Source organism: Euleptes europaea, chromosome 2 (assembly GCF_029931775.1).
Source record: "Euleptes europaea isolate rEulEur1 chromosome 2, rEulEur1.hap1, whole genome shotgun sequence".
In the NCBI taxonomy this organism is placed as follows: Eukaryota; Metazoa; Chordata; class Lepidosauria; order Squamata; family Sphaerodactylidae; genus Euleptes; species Euleptes europaea.
In genome coordinates, this window is record NC_079313.1 from 43,135,521 (window position 1) to 43,162,209 (window position 26,689).

The 26,689-nt window shown below is 41.4% G+C and overlaps 1 protein-coding gene across 2 annotated transcripts; it reads right to left on the reverse strand.

The window, feature by feature from the left end:
• Positions 1 to 249: 249 nt before the first annotated feature.
• SLC35A3 (solute carrier family 35 member A3) lies at positions 250 to 26,689 on the reverse strand. Of its 2 annotated transcripts, none has more exons than XM_056845500.1 (8): positions 26,630 to 26,689; positions 11,962 to 12,166; positions 11,305 to 11,459; positions 11,105 to 11,227; positions 6,536 to 6,707; positions 3,649 to 3,767; positions 904 to 1,037; positions 250 to 458 (listed from the first exon to the last, which is right to left on the reverse strand). In XM_056845500.1, the coding sequence occupies exons 2-8, from the start codon at positions 12,146 to 12,148 to the stop codon at positions 368 to 370; spliced, it is 981 nt and encodes a 326-aa protein (XP_056701478.1). In that variant the 5' UTR covers positions 12,149 to 12,166; positions 26,630 to 26,689; the 3' UTR covers positions 250 to 367. The 2 variants fall into 2 exon arrangements, with proteins under 2 accessions (XP_056701478.1, XP_056701477.1); XM_056845499.1 differs by lacking the exon at positions 26,630 to 26,689 and adding an exon at positions 18,275 to 18,320.

A 26,689-nucleotide genomic window follows, 5' to 3' on the forward strand; every position in this document is an offset into this window, starting at 1 on the left:
ATACTTACTAAAATGAAATAGTCAATATGCAAAAAAAGAGATATGATTCAACAAATGCTGTCGTGCTCTTTCAAGAAGAGTGCATAGGACATTTCTGCAGCAGTTGAACACAGCAAATAATTCTGATGTAATCTCAGAGTTCCAGAAGCGGTCGTTGCCCTTCAAGCTTTGTACTAGGCCAGCCTTCTTTCCCAGAGGTCCTATTGTTCCCCACCCTTGTTGTCTCCCGTGAATCACTTAACATGTTGTTCTTCAAATACAGTGTAAACTCTTTTGTTCCAGTGCTTGGTGAAGTGCTCCGTACAGAGTTATTTGGAGGTCCTTGAATGAACAGTCTTGGCAAAACAGGCTGGCATGGAAGAGTCTGCTATGCTTTCACAGTATTCCCCACAGGCTTTGGATCATACCCATATAGGAATGTGGCCGCTATTACAAGAACAGCTCCAAAGAAAAAGACACTAAAGAGAAAAAAAGAGAGGTCATAAAAAGCTGAGCATGCATACTTTTTTTTTTTTTACATTCCTAAACTACGTATCATGTAATTAGGGAGGTTAGCAGCACTGGCTCAAAAGCCCAGCAATGGCCATATGGTGGCCAGCTGGAAAAGCAGGAGTAGGGCATACATGTCCCTGAAGATCTTGGGGTACTGTGGTTGAGGGGGAAGAGCTTGTCCTCTAGGTGCTGCCAATTAACTGAACATTCTGGATAATCAAGAGCCAGATAACAGACAAGAGCCTTTTTATGCTGAATCGCTACTATTATTTTTTACAAATGTATTCTAACCGCAGATGGTCCCCTATCCCTTCCCTCCTTTTGTACCCCTCTTTTTGAAAATAAATAAATAAATATTTTAAAAAAGACCCAGATAACATAGCTTTAACCTAACTAACTAGTTGTTCTTACCTTGTAGGGACAAAATCTTGCAGCCAGAAATATGAGATTAACGTTGACAATATAATAGACAAAGATGTCGCAAATCCTTTTAAAATGTTGTCTGCATATTTTATTACAGCAGCTATCACAAGGCCTCCAAGTGCCTGACAAAATAATAATAACACAAGCTTCATTATATAGCCTTGAACCAACTAAATAGGCATACCGTAACATTTACATATTGCAGGAAAAAATGATTCTGAAGGAAAAAGCATGTCACTTTAAGAAAGTGTTACAACACTATTTTAGTAAAGGCGTTCCCTACTTGTGAGAGAAGGAAAAATGCCTCCTTAGGATTGCACCTACCACTTGCATCTTTTGTAAATACTTGTACAAAAAAAATTTTTTTAATGTGCTTTCCAATTAATTAGAGGCATCTTCTAAATTAGAAGTTTGGTGCAGCCTTGTTTTTTTAGAAAAATACGAAAACAGAATATGTTAATATTTGGGGATGTATTGTCGAAGGCTTTCACGGTCAGAGTTCATTGGTTCTTGTAGGTTATCCGGGCTGTGTGACCATGGTCTTGGCATTTTCTTTCCTGACATTTCGCCAGCAGCTGTGGCAGGCATCTTCAGAGGAGTAACACTGAAGGACAGTGTCTCTCAGTGTCAAGTGTGTAGGAAGAGTAATAAGAGTAAGGGGTTGGGTTTGAGCTGAATCATTGTCATGCAAAAAGTATCCAAGGTAATGTGCTAATCATTGTCCTGTAAGTATCAAGATAATGTGCTAATGAGGGTGTGGTATGTTAATATGGAACCATTGTTTCCTAAAGTGATCTGTTAATGTGTGAAATCCAAAGCTAATCCGCATGGCTATTGTGGGCTGTAGTCTTTGTTAGTCTGGAGGTTTTCAGGACAGGAAGCCAAGCCTTATTCATTCTTAAACTCTCTTCTTTTCTGTTAAAGTTGTGCTGATGTTTATGAATTTCAATGGCTTCTCTGTGCAATCTGACAAAATAGTTGGTAGAATTGTCCAGTCTTTCAGTGTCTCGGAATAAGACCCTATGTCCTGTTTGTGTCAGTCCATGTTCAGCCACTGCTGATTTCTCAGGTTGGCCAAGTCTGCAGTATCTTTCATGTTCTTTTATCCTTGTTTGTATACTGCGTTTTGTGGTCCCAATGTAAACTTGTCCACAACTGCAAGGTATACGATATACTCCTGCAGAGGTGAGGGGGTCTCTTTTGTCTTTTGCTGATCGTAGCATCTGTTGTATTTTCTTGGTGGGTTTAAACACTGTTTGTAGGTTATGTTTTTTCAAAAGTTTCTCCATCCTATCAGTGACTCCTAGACTATCTAGTACACTTTTATCCCATACTCCTTCCAGGGAGCTTGGAGTTGCTTATATGGTTCTACCCCCCCCCCCCCCACACACACACACACATTTTATTCTCACAACAACCGCACAAGGTATGTTAGGCTGATCATGTGACTGGGGCCAAGGTCACCCAAGCAAGCATCATGGCAGAGAAGGAATCAGAACCTGAGTCTCCCAGATTCTAGTCCAACCACTGCACTGGCTCTCTATGGCACTAACTGAAGATCTCCATGAACATCTGTGGAGAAAAGAGGATGGAATGGCACTCAGTACAGCCTTAATTTCCCTTGACTTGTCACACAGCTGGCATGAAAGGGCTATATTGGAAAGAAAGGACTTGGGAAAAGAATATATACTCTTTTGCATCTGGTTCTAGGTCAGGAGAGTAGCCAGAAATGTTGTGGTACCAAGATGTATTCAGGTATATACTGGAAGGATCACTGTATATCAATTCAAAACAACAAAAACCTACTTAAAAGTGGTGGAACAAGTCCACAGTTAATGAAACAATTTTAGCAAAACTAAAAGATGGGCGGGGGGGGGGAGGGCCTAAGTATCAGTTATCCTACTCTTTGTGCACTCAATGACCAGAATACTAGAAACTACTTTACATCTTAACCGGGCAACTGAATCAATTACCATCTTCACATTTTCCCACTTATGTCCATATAGGTGAAAGGCCTAGAGACTTCTTTCTAAAGTAAAAGCTGTAAAATTATGGCCATGGAACATACCTGAGGGTTGGCAACTTCTTAGAGCTTCCCCCCTAACTTCACAAACTGGTAGAGAAGCTGCCTAGCATTCACCCACATACACACACCAGTTTTTCCAGCCCCTGGAACAGACTTCATACTCACTCCCGCTTCTACATCCACTGTAGAAATTGACTCAGGAAGATCAGCCTTTGAATAAAGTCATCCGCTGCACATAAGGATTTTAAGCCATGCCATAAGACACACTGCATTCTTTTCTTCTACCAAAATGTTTCAGGTTGGAAATCACTAATTAAATATAATACCTAGCATCTTACTCCCAGGAAAGCATTTTTACAATTAGTGACATTTGGACCAAGGACTTGCCAGCTCACACTTGTAGTTACTAAGTTACACTGGTTCCCCTAATTTCAAGCATAGTATCTAGACGATGCTATCAAGCAGCTATGCATTCACTCATCAAAACAGAAATATTTGCCTTATTTTTAACATTCAAAACAATTACTTTATGTAATGCTTCAAAAACATTTAAGGGTATATTTTAGTACCAATATGTGGGACAATGAAGTGCCAAAAATATCCCTTTAGTGTTAATTATTACTTGCAGCAGCTTCACGTCTCAGAAAACTGCCACTCTTATTTCCTGTCAAAATAAGCATGGCTGATTTTTTGGGGGGACACATTACCTGCAGAACTACAACTATCCAGGTGAGGTTGTTATAACCCTGGAAAAAACCATTCTTCGATACCGGTTCCCCATCGTAAATATACACACCCATCAATCCAAATATGCTGCCAAAAAATCCTGAAACACAAGATAGGCAATGGAATAAGAAGCGAAAGAAGAAATTTCTTCTTTATTCAGACACTGTAATCCATTACTGTAATGAGCTCTGTGCCTGCCTATTGAAAATGGTCTGCTAGTGCAGAATGCAACAGACCATTAATCGACAGGGGTTGATCACAGGAACGTAACGGGTCAACCATAGGAATACCCTAAGCAGACACTCTTCTAAGCTTATTGGTTTCAATGGGCTTAAAAGAGACTCACTCCACTTAGGATGGCACTGCAAAACTGTGTTAGCCAGGCTATACGGGCTGCCTATTTATTACTACGCCTGGTTCAGGTGCTTGTTATAACTTGAAAGCCAGTGTGGTGTGATGGTCAGAGCATTGGACTATAATTCAAGAGAACCATGTTCAAATCCCTACTCAGCCATGTAGTTCACTGAGTGACCTGGGACCAGTCATTCTCTCTCAGCCTCACCTACCTCACAGGGCTGTTGTGAGAACAAAACAGAAAAAGGGAGAACCACACTCTTCTAGGCTGCTTGGAGGAAACAGCTGGCAAAAATGTACTAGACAGAAAGGTAATGTTAAAGCGCCCAGCATATCAAAGGGAAAGGAATATCTCCTTGCTTATGAACGTTTCCATTCTTCAAGATCTATCCATCACATTTTTTAATTCTATCATTTCTCCAAAGAGCCCAGCGTGGCATACATGGCTCCCTTTTCCCCATTTTATCCTCCCATCATGGTGAGGTTAGTTATGCTGAGAGAGAGTGACTGGTCACCCAGTGAAGTTCAAGATAGAGCAGGGATTTGAACCCGAGTCCCTCCAGCTATAGTTGAACACTAACCAATACACTACATTGGTGCCCTATGGAGAGGCTTACCTTTGGGTTTCCCCTCTGCATAAAATCAAATCTCATGGGATCCAGGGCAGGATCTTCTTTGTACTAACTTGCCCAAAGCAGTTAACCGGACCACCTCAATGCCAGCATTTAGACATTTACTAGTGTTTAGGCATATTTATATTTTCCCGGGCTTTTAAATGGTTATAATCTTTGCAAATGCCTCTTGCTAGTCTTGCTGTTTTATCATATCATCTTTTTAAAATTATACTACATTGCCATAAGTCGGTTTAGCAGAAATGTAATAAATGCATTTAAATTAGGCCTTCTAATGCAGATGCAAAGGTTAGCACTAGAAGAGCTTTTGTACAGACATCCGAGGCAAGAGGTACTAACGACAATGCCATCTTTTTTTCCTTTTAAAATGGCAATCTATAAGCCTTCGACAATATAAGCCTGTAATTTACCACATTTTACGTCCTTGCATTTCTATACATAAAGGAAATTTTTAAAAAGCATTCAAAAACAAATCATCAGGGGGACACACTATTGTAGACAAGTTCATGGAGATACATCAATATAGCCATGACAGCTAAATGGAACCTCCATGTCCAGTCAGTAAACTTCTGAATACCAGTTGCTGGCTAATAGCAATAAGGGAAGGACTTGGCCTACATGCCCTGCTTGTAAGCCTACCAAGGACACCTGGTTCGACACTATCAGGAAAATGAAGTAGGATTAGATAGACCTTTGGTCTGATTTAGCAGGGTTCTTATGTTGTTATGATATATGGGGCATCTGATATGTAATTGAGAAATTCAAACTATAGTTTGAATTGGAATGGTCAAACTTTAATTCACTTTTATTGGAACTGGATTCAAAGTGGTACTTCGTGCAGGGCCTGGGCACTTCGTGCAGTGGTACTTCATCCGGTGGACCCACCAGCCAATATTACCAACTACTTTTTAGTTTCAAAGGGAGCGTGGGAACTCCTCAGCCCCTCCCCATCTGTCTCCCTGGTTCCAGCTGAGACCCCAGGGCAGACAAAGGCCTCAGATGCAGAGAGGAAAGGGGGGTTATCCACATCTTGTTCCTCCTCTATCCCCAAATCTCTCCTCCGCACCCTGGAGAAGACCTTGCGCCTTCTCCGTGGCCTGCCATTGGGCCCCTTATATAGGCCAGGTTTAATCACATGCATGCTCAACAGCATTCCCTGACACCTGTTCCCTGTTCCCTGACAGTGGAGCCAGTCTGGCCCAGCTGCAACTACTGCTGGCAGCTCCTTAAAGGGCCCTGCTCAGTGATGTACAGGAGCTATGCATTGCCTGGCCCAGCAATGCTATCAGGGTGGCCACAGGAGCAGTTGCCATCCTAAAGGCTGGGGTCATGGCCACCCGCTGTGGCACAGGTAAGGCCGGGAGAAGTTTTTACCAACATAGAATGGGGGCTGTTTGAGAAAATCAAGGCAAAAAGTTCCCTTGGGAGTACATGGAATCAGTTGCACAATGTTCTGTATTTCAGCCAGGTCTAGCACCTGTTTAATGCTATCACAAATCAAACAAAGCAAGATGATGCACCAACAATGAATGAATGACAATTATGTCCCGAACAGGATGTAAATCGCTGGAGTTCCTGTTAGAAAAAGTTAATGGCAAACTTGGCACTTACTTCTTTAAGAGTTCAACTGCATGTAAAATGTTGGAGTACTCCGATTACATTATGATTCTGATAGCTCTTTTTACTATCAACTCTATCCTGAGGGCTGTTTTACAGATTTAGTCTGGTAGATGCTGTTTTTCATTTTGAGTTTTATGGTGGTTATTTTATGTTTTTATTGTTTTTGTTTTTACAGCTGTGTTGAGCAGATACCTTGAAAGTCAGCATATAGTTTTTCTAAATTAATAAATCTCTGGTCAGCTTCTCTCCAAATAAGACTTACCCAGCTGAATATTCCTAATCCATACTGACTGTTTTGTTTCTTTCAAGATTTTTTCAAAATAAACTCCCGCAAATCCACTTGAAAAGCAGGCGATAAGGACTGCCACAAGGCCCACAAACTGGGATCCTGCTGAAAGTTCTTTCATGGCTCCCACTTGTGATTCAGTTGGCCACTAAAAGAAGCAAGCAAATTAAAAGTATCTACTTTTAATCCATACAGTGTTACTAACTAGATTGAAATAGTTTGTTTATTGCTTATGAAAAAGTAAAATACTACTACAATACCAGAAACATTTCCCATGCAGCTGCCATTTAAGGTCAGTTCACAGCCTTTATAACCAATCAGAAATTACACATTTTCTGATTGATACTCAGGTGTATGATCCTTTCATTCAACCATGTTTTAATTAACACCTTGCAAAGTTATACAAGTTTTATGCAGGGACTGGGCACCCCCAATGTGATTTTTTTCCCCAAAATTAAAAAAGTTTTAATCTAGTTGCCAAGCTACAGGACTGTATAAATGTCACCCTCCTCCATAAGTAAATACTTTTCAGTTTACCAAAACATTTTCATTTTAACTTTCAAACAAAGCCGTTGCTGAATTAGTCACTCAAATTTAGGCTCTGCAGGTTCTGTTATGCTAATGGCATCAAACATTGTTGAACTGCAGAATGACCTAGATCAAATTCTGCTTGGAAAATTTTGCAAGGTCTGAAGGAATCATTACTAAGGATTACCTATGCTAAGGAAAATATCCCTTGGACTGTCCATGTTTTCTAGAATAGTAGGTTATGTACTATAGTAATATGTGTTTTATCTCACAAGGAGAGTTCACCATGGGCAAACACATCAAAGTTAAGCAAAGAGCTAACGATATACAATCCTGTTTCATAGGTGTTATGATGGGAATATACCTTTCAATCTATTTTATTTTAGTTCCACAGAATCAGTGTTATCGAATGCCATAAAGGGGACAGTGACTTCATCTCTGGCACAAGAGGGGAAGGTTTGCGCCCCCAACCCTCACCCCAGACCTATCATCTCTGCCACACAGCGTACGTACAATATTTTTGAAAACTGGGCAGACTGAATCCACCTTGTTCAACTGGAGATTAGCTTTCCTCAACATGATATATGAGCCTTTATGCCAGGAATTTTAGAAATATTTGGTTAATCACTCTAAAGCCAACTAGCCCACACTTAATATATAACATGACATTTTTAGAGAATGTGTTCCTTCAGACATTGCTTGGCTAGGACTGTTTGTGCCAAAGTGAGTTTAACTGCATCTCACATATTTCATGGCTATGAGAAGATATAAATATTTGCATGTCTCCATTTTCATGGACGTGACCAGTTGCAAATCTCACTCCTAATGGCCTAAGCCCTATTAACATGGCTTTGAGGTTCAGTATCTTGAGATGACTGAAAAAAAATCTGTTAATTCTATAAGCCTAAGAATCGTATGTTCATGGTGAGAGACAGAAGCAAGAGGACATCATTAGCACGTAGAGCAGCTTAAATTTTGGTCTACTAGTTTAATGCCTTATGTAGTATAGATGAGAACTTCATGTGTGACGTCAAATAGGAGCAGCAAAATGGGACATCTCTGCTGAATGCTAGAAAGCAGTGGGAAGGGGCAGATCTAAAATTATTAGTTATAAAATGGGGAGCTTGTATCGTATGTGCATTCAAGGAGTAAACGTATCTAGGAACTCAAATATATGGCAAAAGTCCCTTATAATGATGTCCCAGCGTATTCTGCTAAAGACATTCTGTGCATCTACTGAGATAACTAATGGCTGACAAGGCCTCCTTTTCTCTGCTGCCAATATACTGAGAAGGAACTCAAGGCAAACTGCCTCTTGATTTTTGGGTATGAATCCTACGTGAGTGGGGTATATAATTATTCTGTAGCACTTATTAAGGCAGATGGCCTGAATCCTAACACACATTCCAAAGACTTAAGGGCATTTAAGTTCTATTAAGGAGTGGCGATTTCTGCCAATTGCCACCTCCCATGCTAGACCCCCACTCTGCCCCTCTTAAAAAACCTGTGTAACCTCAAGTTCTCAGAACTGTATAGCTGGATCCATTTTGGTGTCTAAATTGATAAATTACATAGGCCTATAATTTGCAAATATTAAGGTTCCTGGGAAAGTTTAGATAGTACTGTTATATTGGACCCATACATAATTTCAGGCATGGCTTTCCCCACTCAGCTTTTTGTCAATGTAACCAGCCATAGAGAGATGATACCTGACAACATCCTATACTGTTCTGTATAGCAACTATCAAAGACAGAAGAGGCATTTCTATTTTCCTCTGCTTTATAGTACAGATATTTCAAAAGTTTTAAACCTCAGAAAGGCATGCAATTGTGATATCATGAAAGAAATAATATTTTCCTTTGTGAGGCATCATCTTCCTTGTATGATGAAGCATTGATGAAATTTGCACATCTCTGTGGTTGATCTCTCAGCTCTTATTCTGGAGATAATACTGCTTTAATTTGTCTTAAACCAGTAGATCAGAAGTCAACCTGTTTTCAATGGAACTTCCAAGAGCAAACAAGCAGGAAATTATCCTGCTCACATGGCATTTATTTTTTCCATGATCAATTTTCACGAATTCTTCTGGTTTACCATTATAATATATCAGATTATTCTGCAGTTTGGGTTCTAAAATCTCCAACATTCTGAGGACGTTTAAGGCTTCCCACATCCTTTGACTCATTCAGATCATAGTCTTGTCTAATCAGTTTAACTGCAGAGGGTTCTTCGATTACATCTCAACTGAGAGAAGAATATTACAAGAAATAGGAGGCCACCAGCAAAACCAGCATCTCAGTGCAAAGTTCTCCCTCCATACTAACTAGCACCACTTACCTCCTGCTCTGACATCACTGTGCTTTACATCTCCCTGCTAGCCAATGAATGATATGGAATGCTGGTAGAAAAATTCAGAGTAATGATGTCAGGATATGGGATAAGGTGTACTAGACATTAAGTAGGGATAAGGTGGGGAGAACTAGAGGTTGCTGTTTCTCATAACATTTGGGTCTGTCCTTAGCTTAGTAGATGTCCCATTCTGCTGACTGTATTGACTTACACTGTGTAATCTCGCTTGAGTCTCAGTGGAAAGGCAGACTATAAATAAGGTAAATAAAATAAATAAATAATGTGGCGAAGCAAAATTGAGAACATTGCCAGATTTTAAATGTCTGAAAATGCAAACAAAGGAAATACCAGCTGGACAGTGTTCAAAGTTTGCTGGGCCCTAATCTGAGAAATTTAAGGCATGGTACATTGGCATACAGTTTTAAAAAATAATTTTATGGAAATTAGGAAAACACATAATTACTTGAAACATTAGATCAGGATATATTTTAAACCAGCTATCAAGAATCACAAATGAAAAACTTTTTTTAATTAACATTTAGAAAAAACATAGGAAGTGAACTAGTAAAGTGCACAAGCCAGGCAAATATGGTGGTGGAAAGTACTGTCAAGTCGCGGTCAACTTGTGGCGACCCTTATGGGTTTTCAAGGCAAGAGAAGTTCAGACATGGTTTGCATTGCCTGCCTCTTCATCGCAATCCTGGACTTCCTTGGTGGTCTCCCATCCAAGTACTAACCAGGGATGACCCTGCTTAGCTTCTGAGATCTGTTACGATCAGGCTAGCCTGGGCCATCCAGGTCAGGACCAGTCAAATATACCTGTTCTCATATACTTTGCTCTAGAAATAAACACATCTTTTAAATGTGTAATTTTCAGACCATGCCTCTGGAAACTCTAGAGGACCTCAAAAGCTTTTTAGTGGTTTCTCAAGGAGAATACCAGTAATGGTATACAAATTTTCCAGTATGACCGTTTATCAGTCACTACCATCTCTTGCAAAATAAGGCGACTGAGTATGCTCTAGGCCATACCATCTATTCATAACAACAGCAAGGGTCTAGATGCCTGATAGCTCCCCCATATCCTCTGGAACATACAGGGGTTCTATGGCAAATATGAAGGGTTGCTTGAAAAAATTTTTTGAAGGGACTCCTTGAAGATAGAAAGTTACTTGTTTTTCTCTGGTTTTTGTTTGTTTGTCTGATTTTTGCCATCAAGTCAGAGCCAATTTATGGTAACCCCATATGGTTTTCAGCCCTGACCTGGATAACCCAGGATAGCCTGATCTCATTAGATCTCGGAAGCTAAACAGGGTTGGCCCTCAATAGTATTTAGATAGGAGACCACCAAGGAATACCAGGGCCGCTAAGCAGAGGCAGGCAATGGCTAACCACCTCTGAATGTCTCTTGCCATGAAAACCCTACATAAGTCGGTTGTGACTTGACAGCAAAAAGATGGTTTTCAAGACAAGAGAAGTCAGAAGTGATTTCCCACTTTGTAGTCTCCCATCCAAATACTAACCAGGGCGAACCCTACTTAGCTTCTGAAATCAGACAAGATCCGGCTAGCCTGGGAACATCATAAAAACCTATCACCCATTAGTAAAACAAATAAAACCTTCACTAGTCATATTCAGAAGGATCTGTGTTCACATTAAATATTTACCTGTACAAATATAACTCCAGTCATCAAAATCACTAATGAAAGCCATTGATACATCCCTAATTTTTTACTGAGCATGGAAACAGAGAACAATGCGGTGGTAAGAATTTTCAGCTGATACGTGACCTGCAAAGAAAAAGTTCAAGATTATTAAAACATCTTATATGTCTGTAGGTTAAAAACAAAATTGGAGCGCACTGTACCTGGTAAGTGGCTGCATCTAGATTTGACAAGGCGACATACAGGAGGTTATTCTGTAGTGTATAAATCCCTGATGGAATAGCAAGCTTAAGGGTCTCCATTGGCTTGTTAAGGATTTCATCATGTAGCGCTCTGTTGAGTGCTCTTAAATTGCACTCTATGCAAAGAGAAAGCATTACATTTTTAAAAAAAGATTTCTAAACTGACAGGTTAAAACAAGTAGCAGTTTTTGTTTGTTTGTTTGAAAACTTTGTTTTCAACATGCAACTACTCAGTAAAAGTAATTATATGGAAAATAAAAGCAAGATGGTTTTATGTAGCAAAGGAGATGAAAATTTCTATGCTGTAAGTGTACAAAGCTCTAATAATGCACAGACTGGGTTCCACCACTGAAAGTACAGCTACTTCCAGTTCTTACTGCTGAAGAAACAAGACTCTACAATTCTATAAGGAGCTTGTCTCTCCAGTGGTCAGAATTTCTGCAGCAAAATCAAGGTGTAAGGCTCTAGGCTATGTATTTCCCGCCTACCACTTCAGATCCCTTCTTTCGATCCTGACTTAATGTTCACGCCGTGTCCAAAATACAACATAGTGTACTGACAAAGATATTAACCTTTGCTAAGGTTACCGGGGGTGGGAATGGGGAAACAGACACCTACTGCTGTCTTTGTAAACCAACAAAACGCAGGCCATGATCTTCATAAGCTCAGCAATAACTACTGCCGTTGAAGATAAATAACGGGGTCCTTCCTCTTTCAGTGTCCGAGAGTAACGCATAGTTAAGACCAAGCTTGTTGTCTGGAAGACCAATATCCCCAAGGAAAGGTACTTTAAGTTGGTTGACATAGCTTGACTTTCGCTTTTCTGAAAACCCAAAAAAAAGGGGATGGGAAGACATATACATTAAATGTAAATCAAGTGATGTATTGAAGTCTATTTAACAAAGAACCAAAGCATTATAATAAATGAAGATATCACAGGTATATGCAGAGTAAATGGTTCATATTGACAGTACAGAAATCAATGAAATAATATCTTGTTCATGTACCAGCTGTATTGCTTTCAGCTGTATAGTTCATTGATTGCCCAATTAAACTTAGAGAATCTCAATACAAGTATCATTTTAGAAACAGCTAGTGGTGGTAAGGGTAACATTCACAATTTGTTTATGGTTTGGAAAAGCAAGCATTTCAGGCTTCTACAGAAAGTGCACAGAGTATGTTGTCCCCCATGGCACCCTCAGACTCCCCTCTCCCACCAATACCTAAGTCCTTTCGTATTCCAAGACCCTGTAGCCTTCTGAAGCCAGAGGAATAGAGGATTCCATCCATTTTGATTATCAAGGTAGGATTTTTCAATCAAGGCGTGCATTTTTCCAGTTCCTCTCAACAGGAAGTTGCCTTACTGAATACTCCACGGGACATTAATCAAGGCTCTTTTGTTTAACTCTCCAAAGACCCTCATTACCATGGCCATGACCCAGTTTTGCAGGATGATAATGAAAGCTCCCTGCATCTCCCTCATAATTCCTTGGTAATACAATCATAAGGCCAGAAAAGGGATTGACCCATCCCTGGCCATTTGTCAACAGATTTAAATGATACCTGCCACACCTGTTAAATCAATTATCTTCAACCAGACCCATCTCCTAGTCTCCATTACATCATCCTATTATTCTTTCTTTAAAATAAAAAAAATGAACTGTTCTATTACAGCCTGGATCCTGACCCCTGCACCAAAGGGGTCTCAGATGCTAAAGTTGCACCTATTACAGTGCAACCCAAATGCCACCATTGGGCAGCCAGATCCTGTACTTTTGGCCCAGTGTCATCACAGATTCTAATTCTGCACAAAATTTAGCCAATAGCAGTCCTCCCCAATTTGTGCAGAGGTAAATTTAGGACAATTTTTGCAATTGGTTCTTTTCCTGAGCCTTCTTCCATTGCTGAAATTACAGGATTCCCCTACCCCACAAGTCTGGTAGCTAGTTCTGCTGAAACCACTGGACCCTCATAGAAGAGGAAGAGTTGGTTTTTATACCCTGCTTTTTCTCTACCCTTAAAGAGCCTCATAGCCGCTTACAATAACCTTCCCTTTCCCTTGAGACAGCAGGGGAAAGGTCTGATTCAGTATAAGACAGCTTCATGTGTTGAGACAGTAGGGGAAAAGTCATGGTGAATGACAAGGGAACCGGGTGAAGCCTGTGCTACTGACTCTGTGAAACTAACAGATAAGCTATGCAGGCACCGAATGCTGGAGTGCCACGTATTAACTTCGAACTAGAATAAAAGTTGTTTCCCCAGTACAATCGGGGCTCAGTCTTTGTGCTTGTTAATGCGGGCTGAGCCGCAGCTGCAATAAAACTGTTTTCTCAACTAAAGGTCTCGGGTCTCTCTCCTCCACGAACCACCGTTCTCCCGCAACACCCTCCACACAACAGACACCTTGTGAGGTGGTAGGGCTGAGAAAGTTCTGAGAGCACTATGACTAGCCCAAGGTCACCCAGCAGGCTTCATATAGAGGAGTGAGGAAACAAACCCGGTTCACCAGATTAGAGTCCGCTGCTCTTAACCACTACACCACTCTGGCTCAAGAGAGAGTATGTCTTCCCTCTCCTGTTCTGGTTTCCTTCCTGAGTTTACCCTCCATGTTGCTCTAAATGATCCCCTTCTCTTAGCATCTTCCTCCCTGATCTGGATGGCTATCCTGACAGCCAAGTGGCCTTCCCTATGGCATCCTCGCCTGGCTAGGGACTCTTTCCCTTTTATTTTGCAAAAATCCTTTCCCTCATAGCACCTTTGGGTCCCTTTTTGGGCAACCCATGACCTATCTCTTCTCTTTGGGATGGTTTCTGTGGACTAGCCAGAGGAGAGGAATGCAATGTGGTCCAAAAGAAAATTTAATTTGGCATTTAGCTTAAAGTAATACACTAGGTTTGCACAAAGTAGATGGATTTTATTGAAGGGCTATAAGTAAATTACTACTGTAGTGTTTTCATTGAATTGTTCAGTTTTACTGTCTTGTACTATTACTATTCTGCTCCTAGCTCTTTATTCTGTTCCTTGGATAGGATAATAAAGTGACCTGCTGGTTAAGCATCTGTTTTTCTTCTATCTTTCCTTCCCTGAGAGATTAATTGTGCTAGGTACTGGGTATACAACAGACTCAAATTATCTCTTTTTTATCCCAGGATTCATTTTCTAGTTCTTCACTTATAGGGGACGCTGTTCGCATGAGAGCCCTGAGCTGAAGTGTGTTTTTACACGGCAGTTGGGCAGGTCCAACCTTCCTCCAAGTAGCCTTACTTCAACTTAGGTGGCTCCTCCTCCAACAGAAGACCCACTTAATTTGGAGGAAGGTTCCTAAGTGGAGTGGTACGATAGGGGTAGGATCCACTCAAATAGCTCTATATTCTTGGATCCTGGGGATCAGCCCTTTAAAATAAAGAGAGAGAGAGAGGCAAAAGAAACTCCAGCCCATTGTTTAATATGCATTAGGATTTTAAATTAGTCTATCACAACTTTTCAAGGGCCAACTAATGTTTTTCCTGAGGCCAGTCACATACTCTCAGCCTAACCTACCTCACAGGATTGTTGTTGTGGGAAAACTAGGAGGGGAGAACAGGGGGAGGGGAGAACAATGTTCTAAGCTTCACTGGGTCCCCATGGGGGGGGAGAGCAGAATATCAATAAATAAATAAATAAATGTCAAAGTGCATGATTCCAATTTTGTTTTTTTAAAACCTAGAGAATAAGGATTGGACTATACATGATGGTGAAAGACCCATGTTTTCAAATAAGAGCTGCCACTGAAATAGTAGGAAAGGGGTAGCGTGGGAGGTGGCAGAGGGTGCTGAACCCTTTCTCCACCATGGAATTTCATGGCTGATGGGAGGTTTAAACCCAGATCTCTCCAGTCCTTCTCCTTTGTGCCTGAAGAGGATTCCAGAGCTTGAAAACACACCCTCCATAACCTCACTAGTCCAGATCCCAGGCCTTGAGGCTCCCTGTTCAAGCCCTGGCCAAAACAGCATTAGCCCTCTAGCTCACACTGTATATTTGACACGGTCCACAAAGCTGTCTGCCTTTATGAGTAACTGATTCATGCTTTTAGCCATCCGGAGTTACTAGGCTTGTCAAACACAGTATAAACAACAAATTAAAAGGGCCATAAACTTTAAAGATGTGACCCAGCAACTGTGTATGGGCAAAACAACAACACATTTTATAGCTCCTCCCCATCCTAAAATTATATCTGGACACTTTAATGGACTGATTCATTTCAGAATACTTGTTTAGCTTTCATGCATTTCATTGTTTCCTCCCGACTGATGGCCTTGATTGGACTTTCAAAAGCATTAAGTGCTCTCTAAAGAAAAAAAAAGCCGCCATTTTAAACCATGTATATATTTTTTAAAAGCAACAACCACCAACCATATTTCTCTACAGTGCCCCCCCCCCAAAATGAATTCAGTGGAAAACCTTTCTTAAAACTAGTTGCAGGTTAGTGCGTTGAATACAGACAATATTTTCTACCAGTGGAATGGAGAATTCCTGCCTACCCTTGCCACCGATAGCCATGAAACGCTGCTCCTGGGGTGAGAGGACCCTGCAAAATGACATGGGGGAGGGTCCGTAATAGGAAAGAGGAATGCGGTTCAGTCTGGATCCAACTCAACGACAATTTTTAACTGACCTTTGTAAATCATAAACCAGATCCAAGCATGTGAGCTGTCCTGCAGTAAACTCTGTATTAACTCTGTATTACTCGTCTTCAGCACAATATAGCCACTCAGTGGCATGAAACTGTGCCAAAATAAATAAAAGTGCATGCTGATTTGCTGTCATAACCATGAGCATATATTGATTTTAAACTGAACAGAGTCTTTACACAATATCTTAGGGCAGGGATGGGGAACGTCCTGCCCGGGGGGCCGTATGGGCCCCCCGAGGACATTTTCAGTGGCCCTTGGGAGCTCCAGGGCCCAGCCATGGAGGCGCAGCACAGCGCGGCCCTCCCCAAGGGTGTTCCTGGGGCCGCGGCGCCCTTTGGATCTCCTCTTTTTCTGTCACTCTTTCTCCTTTCTCCCCATCTCTCCCTAGTCTCTTTCTTTGTCTGTCTCCTTCCGTCCTTTTCTCCCCCTCCATTTCTCTGTTTTTCTTCCTTCCTCCCTTCCTTCCCTGAAGATCAGCTGCGGGCTGCGCCTCCCTGGCCCCTCGTTTGCTTGGGGCCCACCGCTGGCTGCCCTCCCGCCTGGGGGGGGAGGGAGGGGGGAGCGGGGGTGCCCTCCAGGCCTTTGCTGCGTGGCCTCCCCTGTGGTTGCCAACCTCCAGGTGGTGGCTGGAGACCTGGCAACCCTAGCCTCTTCCCCCCCCCCACGCCGGGAGATCTACACTTGGTTATGGGCCCCGAATGATGTTATAAATGAGCAAATAGCCCTTGGCAGGAAAAAGGTTCCCCACCCCTGTCTTAGGGTATGCTATAAGTTTCTTAAATATTTAACAAGGGTTTTTACAACACTAGAAAACGTTATACAATAAATTGCTTAAACAATGCTGGTGATCCCAGGTAAAGGCTTTGTTACAATCTGCAGCCATAAAAGGCGTTTACAGACGGGCGATGACTGAAATCAACACTTCAAGGTGCACCTTCTTTCCAGTTTTCCTTTCTGCTTTAGTCAGCTCCCTCTCCTTTATCATTATAACACTGCCATGCTCCACCTCACAAAAAGAAATAATCTCAGCCAGAAGTAAGGGCTGATGGAAGTTAATGAGAACCAGCATGGTATTGGACCAGGATCTAGGAGATCTATGTGAGAATCCCCCTTCTGCCAAAAACCTTAGGCCAATCACACTCTTTCAGCCTAACCTGAAATGAAAACACTTGACTGAAAATAGTTTCAGAGGGTAGCCGTGTTGGTCTGCAGTAGAAGAGCTAGATTCAAGTCCAGTAGCACCTTAGAGACCAGCAAGATTTTCGGGGTATAAGCTTTCGGTTTGACTCTTTCTTGGAAGCTTCTACCCCAACATCTTGTTGGTCTCTAAGGTGCTACTGGACTAAAACCTAGTTTTTTGACTGAAAATATTTTTTTGAAAAATAGACAGAAAGGCTTGAAAGGGATATGTGTAGGACAAGTCTAAAAAATTGTGAGATTTGCCAAAGGGCAAACATTAAGTATTACCAGCCACTCTAAGCAATTAGTATCAGGCAGGATTTAAATAAAATACAGGCATACCTCATTTTATTGCACTTTGCTAGTACACTCAGATGCCTAATGTGGCTGCAGTTCTGTGTCTACAATATACTTTGGAAGTATCTAATAGATGCTAATGTTTTTCTTATATGCACTACTTCCAAAGCAAGCATGCCAAAATAAGAATTTCACTTCAGATCACCATTAACAGGGGAAAACTCCCTGCAGACTTTCCAGAGGGGTGATTTGACATGCCAAAAGGGAGATGGACACATAGCTGGTCTGCTAACAGCCAAAACAAGCCCAGATACACTCTCTGGTTTAACTAGCAGACAGGGTGGGATGGGTAACCCCATGTAGCAACACTGCAGGGTCTTTGTCTTACATCAAATTGCAGAAGTTTAGAATACAACCAGATGTGGCCTAATTCCATCTTCTCTGCTTCTACGTCCCCAAAGCTCACCACTGCAGTCTTAGGCTTTGGGTTTGCATTTCTCAAACCACAAGCCACACAAACACTCTTTCCCTTGCCATGCCAAACTTAAAAGCATTCAAAATTAGTCTGATACTGTTTAAAGAAGCAAAGTCATAACTACCACCAGTCATGTCCAAGCCCTTTAGGGCACAGAGAATAGCTTTTTGGATCCTGTTCCCCTTAACAGTTCAGCTACCAAGAATGCCAGAAACACATTCAGTGTTAAGTATCTGCTGTAAAACCATCTCAATAAACACGCAAGCACACATTACCACACTGTAAAAATGCATAAAGATATACCAACTTCAAATATAATCTTCTCTCCACTGGTTGCCATGTTTCCAAATTTTAACAGCATAACATTATCCAAAGCTGCCAGAGGGGCACACATCAATTATCAATTGATCGTCTTATCCTTGTGACCATTATTCACCAGTCTCAGAATAAGGTAAAAGTTGTTTTTTCCCCTTTGCAGTATCAGCTTCTCACATGCCACTTTTTCATGCTAGCATTCCTCAGCACGCACCAGACTTCATAGTTCACGCAAAAGGAATTCATTGTCGTGGAAGAAATCTTTCCACAGTTAAAAGGTGACTTTAAAAGAATGATTCTACATCGTTTGTCTCTCAGGCAGACGGAAAGGAACTGATAGGAGGTCCAGAATACGCTGTATTTAACTTAAGGCAAGTGACGTGTCAAATGTTTTACAACAGTAATCTACCTGTTCCACAGGAACAATAACCTGCCCATTACACAACACAATGCAAGTACAACAGTTTCCTTCTGCTTCCTCCAACCCAGAAGTCTTAGATTGAAATCTTCAACACAAACTTGAAATCTGAATCAGAAAAAGTACTGTGTATATGCTAAATAAAAGATACATAGTATATACATTATATTCTCAACGTCTGAACATTCAAGGTTTTTTCCTGGTCACTGAGTACATTTTAATCCTTAATCCCATTATTGATTAAAAGCCACCAGAGAACTATTCCTATAGTTTATATGCCCAATTGTTCCTACAAAGAGGAAGATTTTACAGACCTCCAACTTAAATCTGCTGTGTTGCAATTTGGCTATACTTCCTCCACTGGAAAAAAAAAAAGGTAAAACCTTTGTGTCTCTTTTATTATTTAGTGACTATGATATCCTCTGATCAAATGCCTTTTTCTAAACAAATATTTCATAAGAGCGGTCCTGCTGGATCAGACCATGTGTCCTTCTAGCCCAGCATTGTTTCTCACAATGGCTAAATACAGGAGAAGAGGGCTGCACCAAAAGTCAGAGCAAAAGAACAACAAAAAGAGTGCTGTAGGGAAAACATGGTGCAGACGGGCAGTATAATTGAATAGAACAATTATTTTTCCCACTGCACCAAATGCCTTGAAGAAGCCCACAAGCAGCCTAAATGCATCAACCCTCCCCACCCCGTTCCCCAGCAACTGGTTTTCAGAGGGACAGAGATACACTGCTGCTGAATATGAAGGTTCTATTTAGCCATGATGATAAAAAACCATTGTCAAACCTATCTTCCATGAATCCGTCTAGCCCCTTTTTAAAACTGCCTGTTAACAGCCATCACCACACTTTTCAGCCTTTTCTTATGTGTCATGCTGTAATCTAAGAAGGACATATAGAATTATAAACTTGAGTGCGGGAAACATATGCAGTTTCCCATTTATAATGTACAAAACTACATGAGCGGATCAGAGCTCATAATGGAAGTTGTGACATCCTTTGACACTTCATAATGTTGCGCTGGAGAATCTGAAAAGCAGTATTTATCATGTGAGATTGCTTAGTTTATTTTATGTAACATTTCTTCGCTGCTTAATAATAGCTTTTGAAATAATTCCAAGTACTGTGCTTCATTCTTAGAGTTTTGTATTTTGTGTTCTCTGTAGACCAGTTATACTTTCCCTCTCCATGTTTACATCCAGCTCTCATTTGCTGTCTTTCTGCCCTTCAACAGCATTCTCATTAATTTAAAAACAATTAAAATAACCAAGTTTGCCAACTTATGCGCAGTCATATCTTAATATAAATGCAATCCTTCTTATTCAGACTTTGCTACATCATAACATTTGGTGGGGTGTCTTCTAGATCTTGTCATACTATTCCATCACTGTTCTACTTTACCTGTGCACTAGTTGTCCAACCTCTGAGCTAGAGCTCTGTTTTGAAGTCTCTATGATATCTGACAAGGACAACACTAAATTAACAATGAATTCTTCTAAGCAGCAGTAGTAGCAGTTAAGAGCTCATCAAAACAGCATCTTACCACTCATGTAGAGCAAAATCTTTTTTGGTGTTCCAAGTAAATAAAATAGATTCCTTTGAAATGTGGTGTTGGAGGAGAGTGTTACGGATTCCGTGGACTGCCAAAAAAACAAATCAGTGGGTTATAGATCAAATCAAGCCTGAACTGACCCTAGAAGCTAAAATGACTAAACTGAGGCTATCGTATTTTGGTCACGTCATGAGACAACAAGAGTCACTGGAAAAGACAGTCATGCTAGGAAAAGTTGAGGGCAGCAGGAAAAGAGGAAGACCCAACAAGAGATGGATTGACTCAATAAAGGAAGCCACAGCCTTCAATTTGCAAAATCTGAGCAAGGCTGTCAAAGATAGGACATTTTGGAGGACTTTCATTCATAGGGTCGCCGTGAGTCGGAAGCGACTTGACGGCACTTAACACACACACAAGTAAATAAAAGAATCCACATTGAGGTGACATAGGGACAACTTAGGCTGGAGCGTAGCCTGAAATGGTTTCTACAAAACACTTGACAAAGGTAGACACATTTTGAAGATGTGGAGAAGGTATCAATAGTACTAACATCTGAAAACAGTTGTCAGGCCTATTCTTAACTATACCTCTTCCACACTTAAGCAACTGAGTCACTCACTCCATCACTTTTCATCTCATCACTTACATTCTCTTTTGACCTTCTGTTAGTTTTCTAATGCTTTCTTCACATTAAAAACTACCTAAAACAAATTGTTTCTTAATTCTTCCATTCCATAGTTGCTCCACAAAGAACATAAACATATTCTGTACTATCTGCTTCAACAGAGTTTTTCTGCAAAATAAAAGGCTTTTAATTTTTCACAAAGATCAGGGCTACTGATTGTAATTATAGAATAACATTCTAAAGCTAGGAGCATACAAAATGATTAATAATTTGATTATAATTTGTCATAAATATTTATAATTAAAGGATTGGTTCAATTGCAGAGCTCAGGCAATTCCCAGATATAGAAATACACAGTAACCCAGATGGTGCATGATTTTATCTGACCGTTGCGTCCCAAACAACTTTTCAAAAATCCAAAGCTGTAAAAGAGAGATTTGCCTTAAGTTTAGATTTCCTTTTAACTAGGCTATTTTTAAAAGAGAAAGTTACAGCTAAAACTTTTAAAATATAACGTAAATTTTTTAAAATATTTTTTTTTATTTTAAAATCATTTAAAGTGTCTCCTTCATGGTATACTCTGATTTTAAATATCTAAGAAAAAGCAAAGCAAAGCTAAATGTTATATACACCGTTTATGCAAACTGTTGTGTCATATTGTGTCATAACAATATATAGTGGTTTCTATTATTGCAACTGAGATGCATCTGCATGTAGCTTTTACTGTATTTACATCATTTTGTTGATAGAAGTTAAGTCAAATGACTTTCTTAATTTGTGACATATTTGTTCAATATAGTCTGAGATTTACCTGTTGAATATCAGTTTTAAAACTTAAAAACATATCTGTACTACGCGTAAAAGCATAATTGCCATTCACTCCTATGAGGAGAGCAAAATCTCCTCTCCATGCCTGACACTGGGTGACCCACCCTTCACGGATGGGCATCATGAAGACACAAAACATACAGGTATTCCACAGGGTCCTCACACAGTTCAAACTCTATAAACCACACGTGACCTCCCAGCACCCATCATGTCGATGGGCACAATAGCAGTTAACAAATACACAGGTGATATTGCTCCAATATGTCTTGGTTTAATTTGTTCTGGCATAAAATTCAGAGTATCCTTAGGCAAGTCACTGAGCAGTAATGTCAATGTACTTCACAGGATACCAACTGTATACGTGTTAAGTGCTGTCAAGTCACTTCCGACTCATGGCGACCCTATGAAAATGTCCTCCAAAACGTCCTATCGTTAACAGCCTTGCTCAGGTCTTGCTAACTGAGGGCCATGGCTTCCTTTATAGAGTCAATCCATCTCATGTTGGGTCTTCCTCTTTTTCTGCTCCCTCAACTTTTCCTAGCATTAAAAGAACATAAGATAACAACGCTGGATCAGACCATCTAGTCCAGCATCTTATTTCACAAAACGGCCAACCAGTTGCCTTGGAGGGGCCAAAGATAAAGCATAGAGGCCAGGGCCCTCCCCCTGATATTGCCTATCAGAACCAGGTTTCAGATGTTTACTGCCACTGAATATAAAGGTTCCCTTTACTCACCACGCCTAGCAGCCATTGGTGGGCCTATCCATGAATCTGTCTAATCTATGCTCGTGGCCATCACTGCGTCCACTGGCAGTGAATCCCATAATTTAATTACTTGCGGAGTAAAGATTTTTTTTCTCTGTAGTGTACCTATTCCCACCAACTTCACTGGATGCCCCTGAGTTATAGTAATTATGGAAGATGGAGAACAAGTTTCCTGTATCCACTTTTATAAACCCTCGGCTGTATTTTTTTCTAAACTACAGAGTCCTAGACTCTTCATGTCCTCATAGAACAGGTGCTCCAACCCTTGGTTCATCTCAGTTGCCCTCTTCTGTACTTTTTCCAGCTCTGCAATATCCTTTTTGACATATGGTGACCAGAACTGTACACAGTATTCCAAATGTAGGTGCACTGTTGATCTGTACAAGGGAATTACAAAAATGGCTTTTTAAAAATTCTCAGTGCCTTCCCTAGTAATTCCAGGGAGGAGTTTGCTTTTTCACTACTGCTTTTTCACTACCGCACACTGAATCAATATTTTCATTGAGCTATCCACTATAACCCCAAGGTGTCTTTCAGTCTTGGTCTCAGCCAGTTCAGAACCCATCAGCATATATTTAAAATTAGGATTTTTGTTCCAATGTGCACCACCTAATACTTACAACACTGAACTTAATTTGCCCCTTTCTTGCCCATTTACCCAATTCAAAGAGATCCTCCTGTAGCTTCTCAATATCCAACTTTCACCATCTTGAATAATTTGGTGTGATCTGTGAACTTGGCCACTACACCAATCACCCCCAATCCAAAATCCTTTAAAACAACTTAACTAACACTGGTACCCCCCACTGCTCACTTCCCTCCATTCCCTGTTTAACCCATTTTTAAGACCTGTCCTCTTATCCTATAACAACTAAAAATAGCATATCGTTACCCACCCTGAGTTCTGGTTCTCTACAAAATTAGTCTCTTCTGTATCTGTATCCTGGAATACAGGAAATTCTGGGTCTTACTGGGTTTAACATTAGTGTTGCTTGGCTGCTTAAGAGTTACTGTGTATACACAGTGAAGCAACAGTTTTATACTGACGTAGGAATTTTTGTGCCAAAACCAACAGTAGAGAACGTATATCAAGTTCCTCCCTCGTTATTAGTAAATGATGAATACACTGTTTTAACTGTGTACACATCACTCACAGTCTTCTTTGTATATAACAGCAGCAACAAGGCCCAGTTGGTAAAGTACACACAGTAAGCAAAAACATCTCTCCAAATTTGGTACAAACTAGCCATTTAATTCAAGACCATTAACACATACATACCAAAACAGCAAAGCTCCATAATTCAAAAATGAATTACATACAGATCAAATGAATATTGGTATGGAAAACTTAATTTGGGTTTTGTTTTTTTGCTTTCTGAGTCTTTTTTCATACTGGCCATGCCTGGAATCAGTTTTTTCTACCTCCACTCCCGATTTGCAACAGAGAATCGACATTCATTTGTAATATAAAACTGTGCTCATTTGCAAAGTACAAGGAACTGCAGTCTGCAACTCTGCCCATTGGAATTCTGTTCAATGTCTTCTATATTTTATTGTCTGAACTGCTCAGTATAGAATAGTATGTCCTGTTTGTGTTTGTTTTAAAGAGTCATTCAGCACACCAACAAACCACAACCTTTTGTGCTATATGGCAGGAATTTAATGTGTTTTCCTTTCTCTTGGGCAAAATATAATTCCACTTCTCTTCCTTTCCCAATACATACATTTCCAGTAATAGGCTTTTTCCAACAGAGAGCTTGGTCCCTACGCCTTACAATAGGCAGAGGAGGCCCAACTGAAACGTGATGACAATGAGAAAGAGCTTACCTGTGCAAATCGCACACACTCGGCGTCTCATTTAACTTGGGGCTTCAGATGCTACACATGCAAGGTTAGCATGCCAAGCTACAGATCTCTGGTATTCTAACACTGTATGAAGAGTGGCTAAGAGTCCCAATTAAGATAGATAGTGGCAATGTTGAGCTGGTAACCTTTTTTATCAACTAACACAAGGCTCAAATTGGGACCTAAATTAGAAAAGACCCCAGGCTTTCAGATTACACCTACTGCCTGAAGTGATCAATCATTCAAGTTTTAGGAGATTGTTTAATTTAAGCCTTTATAAAGTTGTTGTTGTTTTTTGCCATCAAGTCACGGCAGACTTATGGCGACCCCCTAGGATTTTCAAGGCAAGAGACATTTGGAGGTGGTTTGCTATTGCCTGCCTCCCCCTCACTACCCTGGTATTCCTTGGAGGTCTATCATCCAAACACTAGCCTGGGTCAGGGCTGAGTGTGCATGACTGGCCCAAAGTCATCCAGCAAGCTTCCATTGCGTGAGTGGGGATTTGAACCTGCGTTTCCCAGGTCCTAATCTGATACCTTAACCACTACACCATGCTGGCTCTCGCATAAAGTTGTACATGAACAAAAACATGATTTCTGAAGAAAAACACATATGTTCTTAATTGATAAAAAGACATGCGCCACAGCAGACATCATCATCAAAGAGGCATAAAGAATGAAAAAGCAGCTGACCAATGGTCACTTCCAGCTTCCCACAGTGGCCCGACAGATACCCCAGAAGACATGGAGGTCAAGGTCTTCCTGTAGCTGTTGAATCCCAGTATGTGGTATTCAGAGGAGATTCCAAACATGGAGTTTCCATTTGACCATTACGGCTAATAGTTAATTGACATCCTCCAAGAATTTCCTTGTGGGTGAGAAAGGGAATGGTCTCTTCTGAAAGAAGATGATGTGCCCATCACCCACAGTTTTTGTTAAGTTCTTGCACTAAAAGTTATTTAACAGTTTATTAAAAATATGTTCCCTGATTTGTTAGTGACATCTTTCTATTCAATCGAGACTTCAAAAAACTTTATTTATCTATTGCTAATTTCCCCTATATAACGCAGTTGCCAAGAGTGTGTCCAGTGAACCTGGAAATCCAGACTCTCTTTACTGGGTAGTGAGGGGAAAGGCATCTGGATGTGTTCAGAGGGTGCATTCTCTTCTCCCCTATCGCATATCAAACGACACTGAACTCTAGCATTTAAACACAAGCTCTAAGGTTCGCTGCCTCAACGCTGCGTCCTCTGCCTGAACCTGAGTGCCCCGCCACCCAATCCCAAAGGCAAGGCAGCACTAGCTGCGGTGACCTGGCGGCAAGGAAAGGGACTCTGCACATGCTCAAAGACATGCTCTCCCTCAGGACTACTTCTATCGTAGGCATGGCGCCCCAGCAACTGAAAGGAAGCTGAGTTACCACGATGGGACTAGATCTCACATGAACACATGAAGCTGCCTTGTACTGAATCAGACCCTCGGTCCATCCAAGTCAGGATTGTCTACTCAGACCGGCAGCGGCTCTCCAGGGTCTCAGGCAGGGGTCTTTCACATCACCTACTTGCCTCGTCCCTTTAACTGGAGATGCCGGGGATTGAGCCTGGGACCTTCTGCATGCCGAGCGGATGCTCTGCCACTGAGCCACAGCCCCTCTCCAAGGCTCTCCTGGGTCTTTCCCATCACCTACTCGCCCAGTCCCTTTAACTGGAGATGCCAGGGATTGAACCTGGGACCTTCTGCATGCCAAGCAAATGCTCTACCACTGAGCCACAGCCCCTCCCCAAATGTTTATGACCTTGAACATATGAACACATGAAGCTGCCTTATACTGAATCAGACCCTCGGTCCATCGAAGTCAGTATTGTCTACTCAGACCAGCAGCAGCTCTCCAGGGTCCCAGGCAGAGGTCTTCCACATCACCTACTTGCCCAGTCCGTTTAACTGGAGATGCCGGATATTGAACTTGGGACCTTCTGCATGAGGCTCTACCACTGAGCCACAGCCCCTGTACATGGCTCTTAGGCGGAGGTCTTTCACATCACCTACTTGCCGAGCCCCTTTAACTGGAGATGCCGGGGATGGAACCTGGGACCTTCTGCATGCCGAGCGGATGCTCTACCGCTGAGCCACAGCCCCTCTGGTCTGTCGCCCGGCTACCCCACGCCCAATTAGCCTCTCTGTCCTAACAAGAGCTCCCACTTCCCACCCCGCCTGCCTCTGGGCCGCCTCAGGCTCCGTCCCTATGGGGAATGAATGCCCTTCTCCCTGCCTGCCCGCCCGCCCGGGTCTTCCCTTCCCGCTCTCACCTGCCGCGCGGGGAGCCTGGCGCGCTTCCCTTCCGGGTGCCTCTTCCCCGGTGCCGCCCC

Coding starts and splice junctions, on each gene's coding strand:
- SLC35A3 (XM_056845499.1), bottom strand. CDS start 18,307: ATGGCAACCAGTGGAGAGAAGATTATATTTGAA. Junction 11,460..11,961: donor GTTGGTTTACAAAGACAGCA/GTAGGTGTCTGT, acceptor CTCTTTGCATAG/AGTGCAATTTAAGAGCACTC. Junction 1,038..3,648: donor GGATAGTTGTAGTTCTGCAG/GTAATGTGTCCC, acceptor TTATTTTGTCAG/GCACTTGGAGGCCTTGTGAT.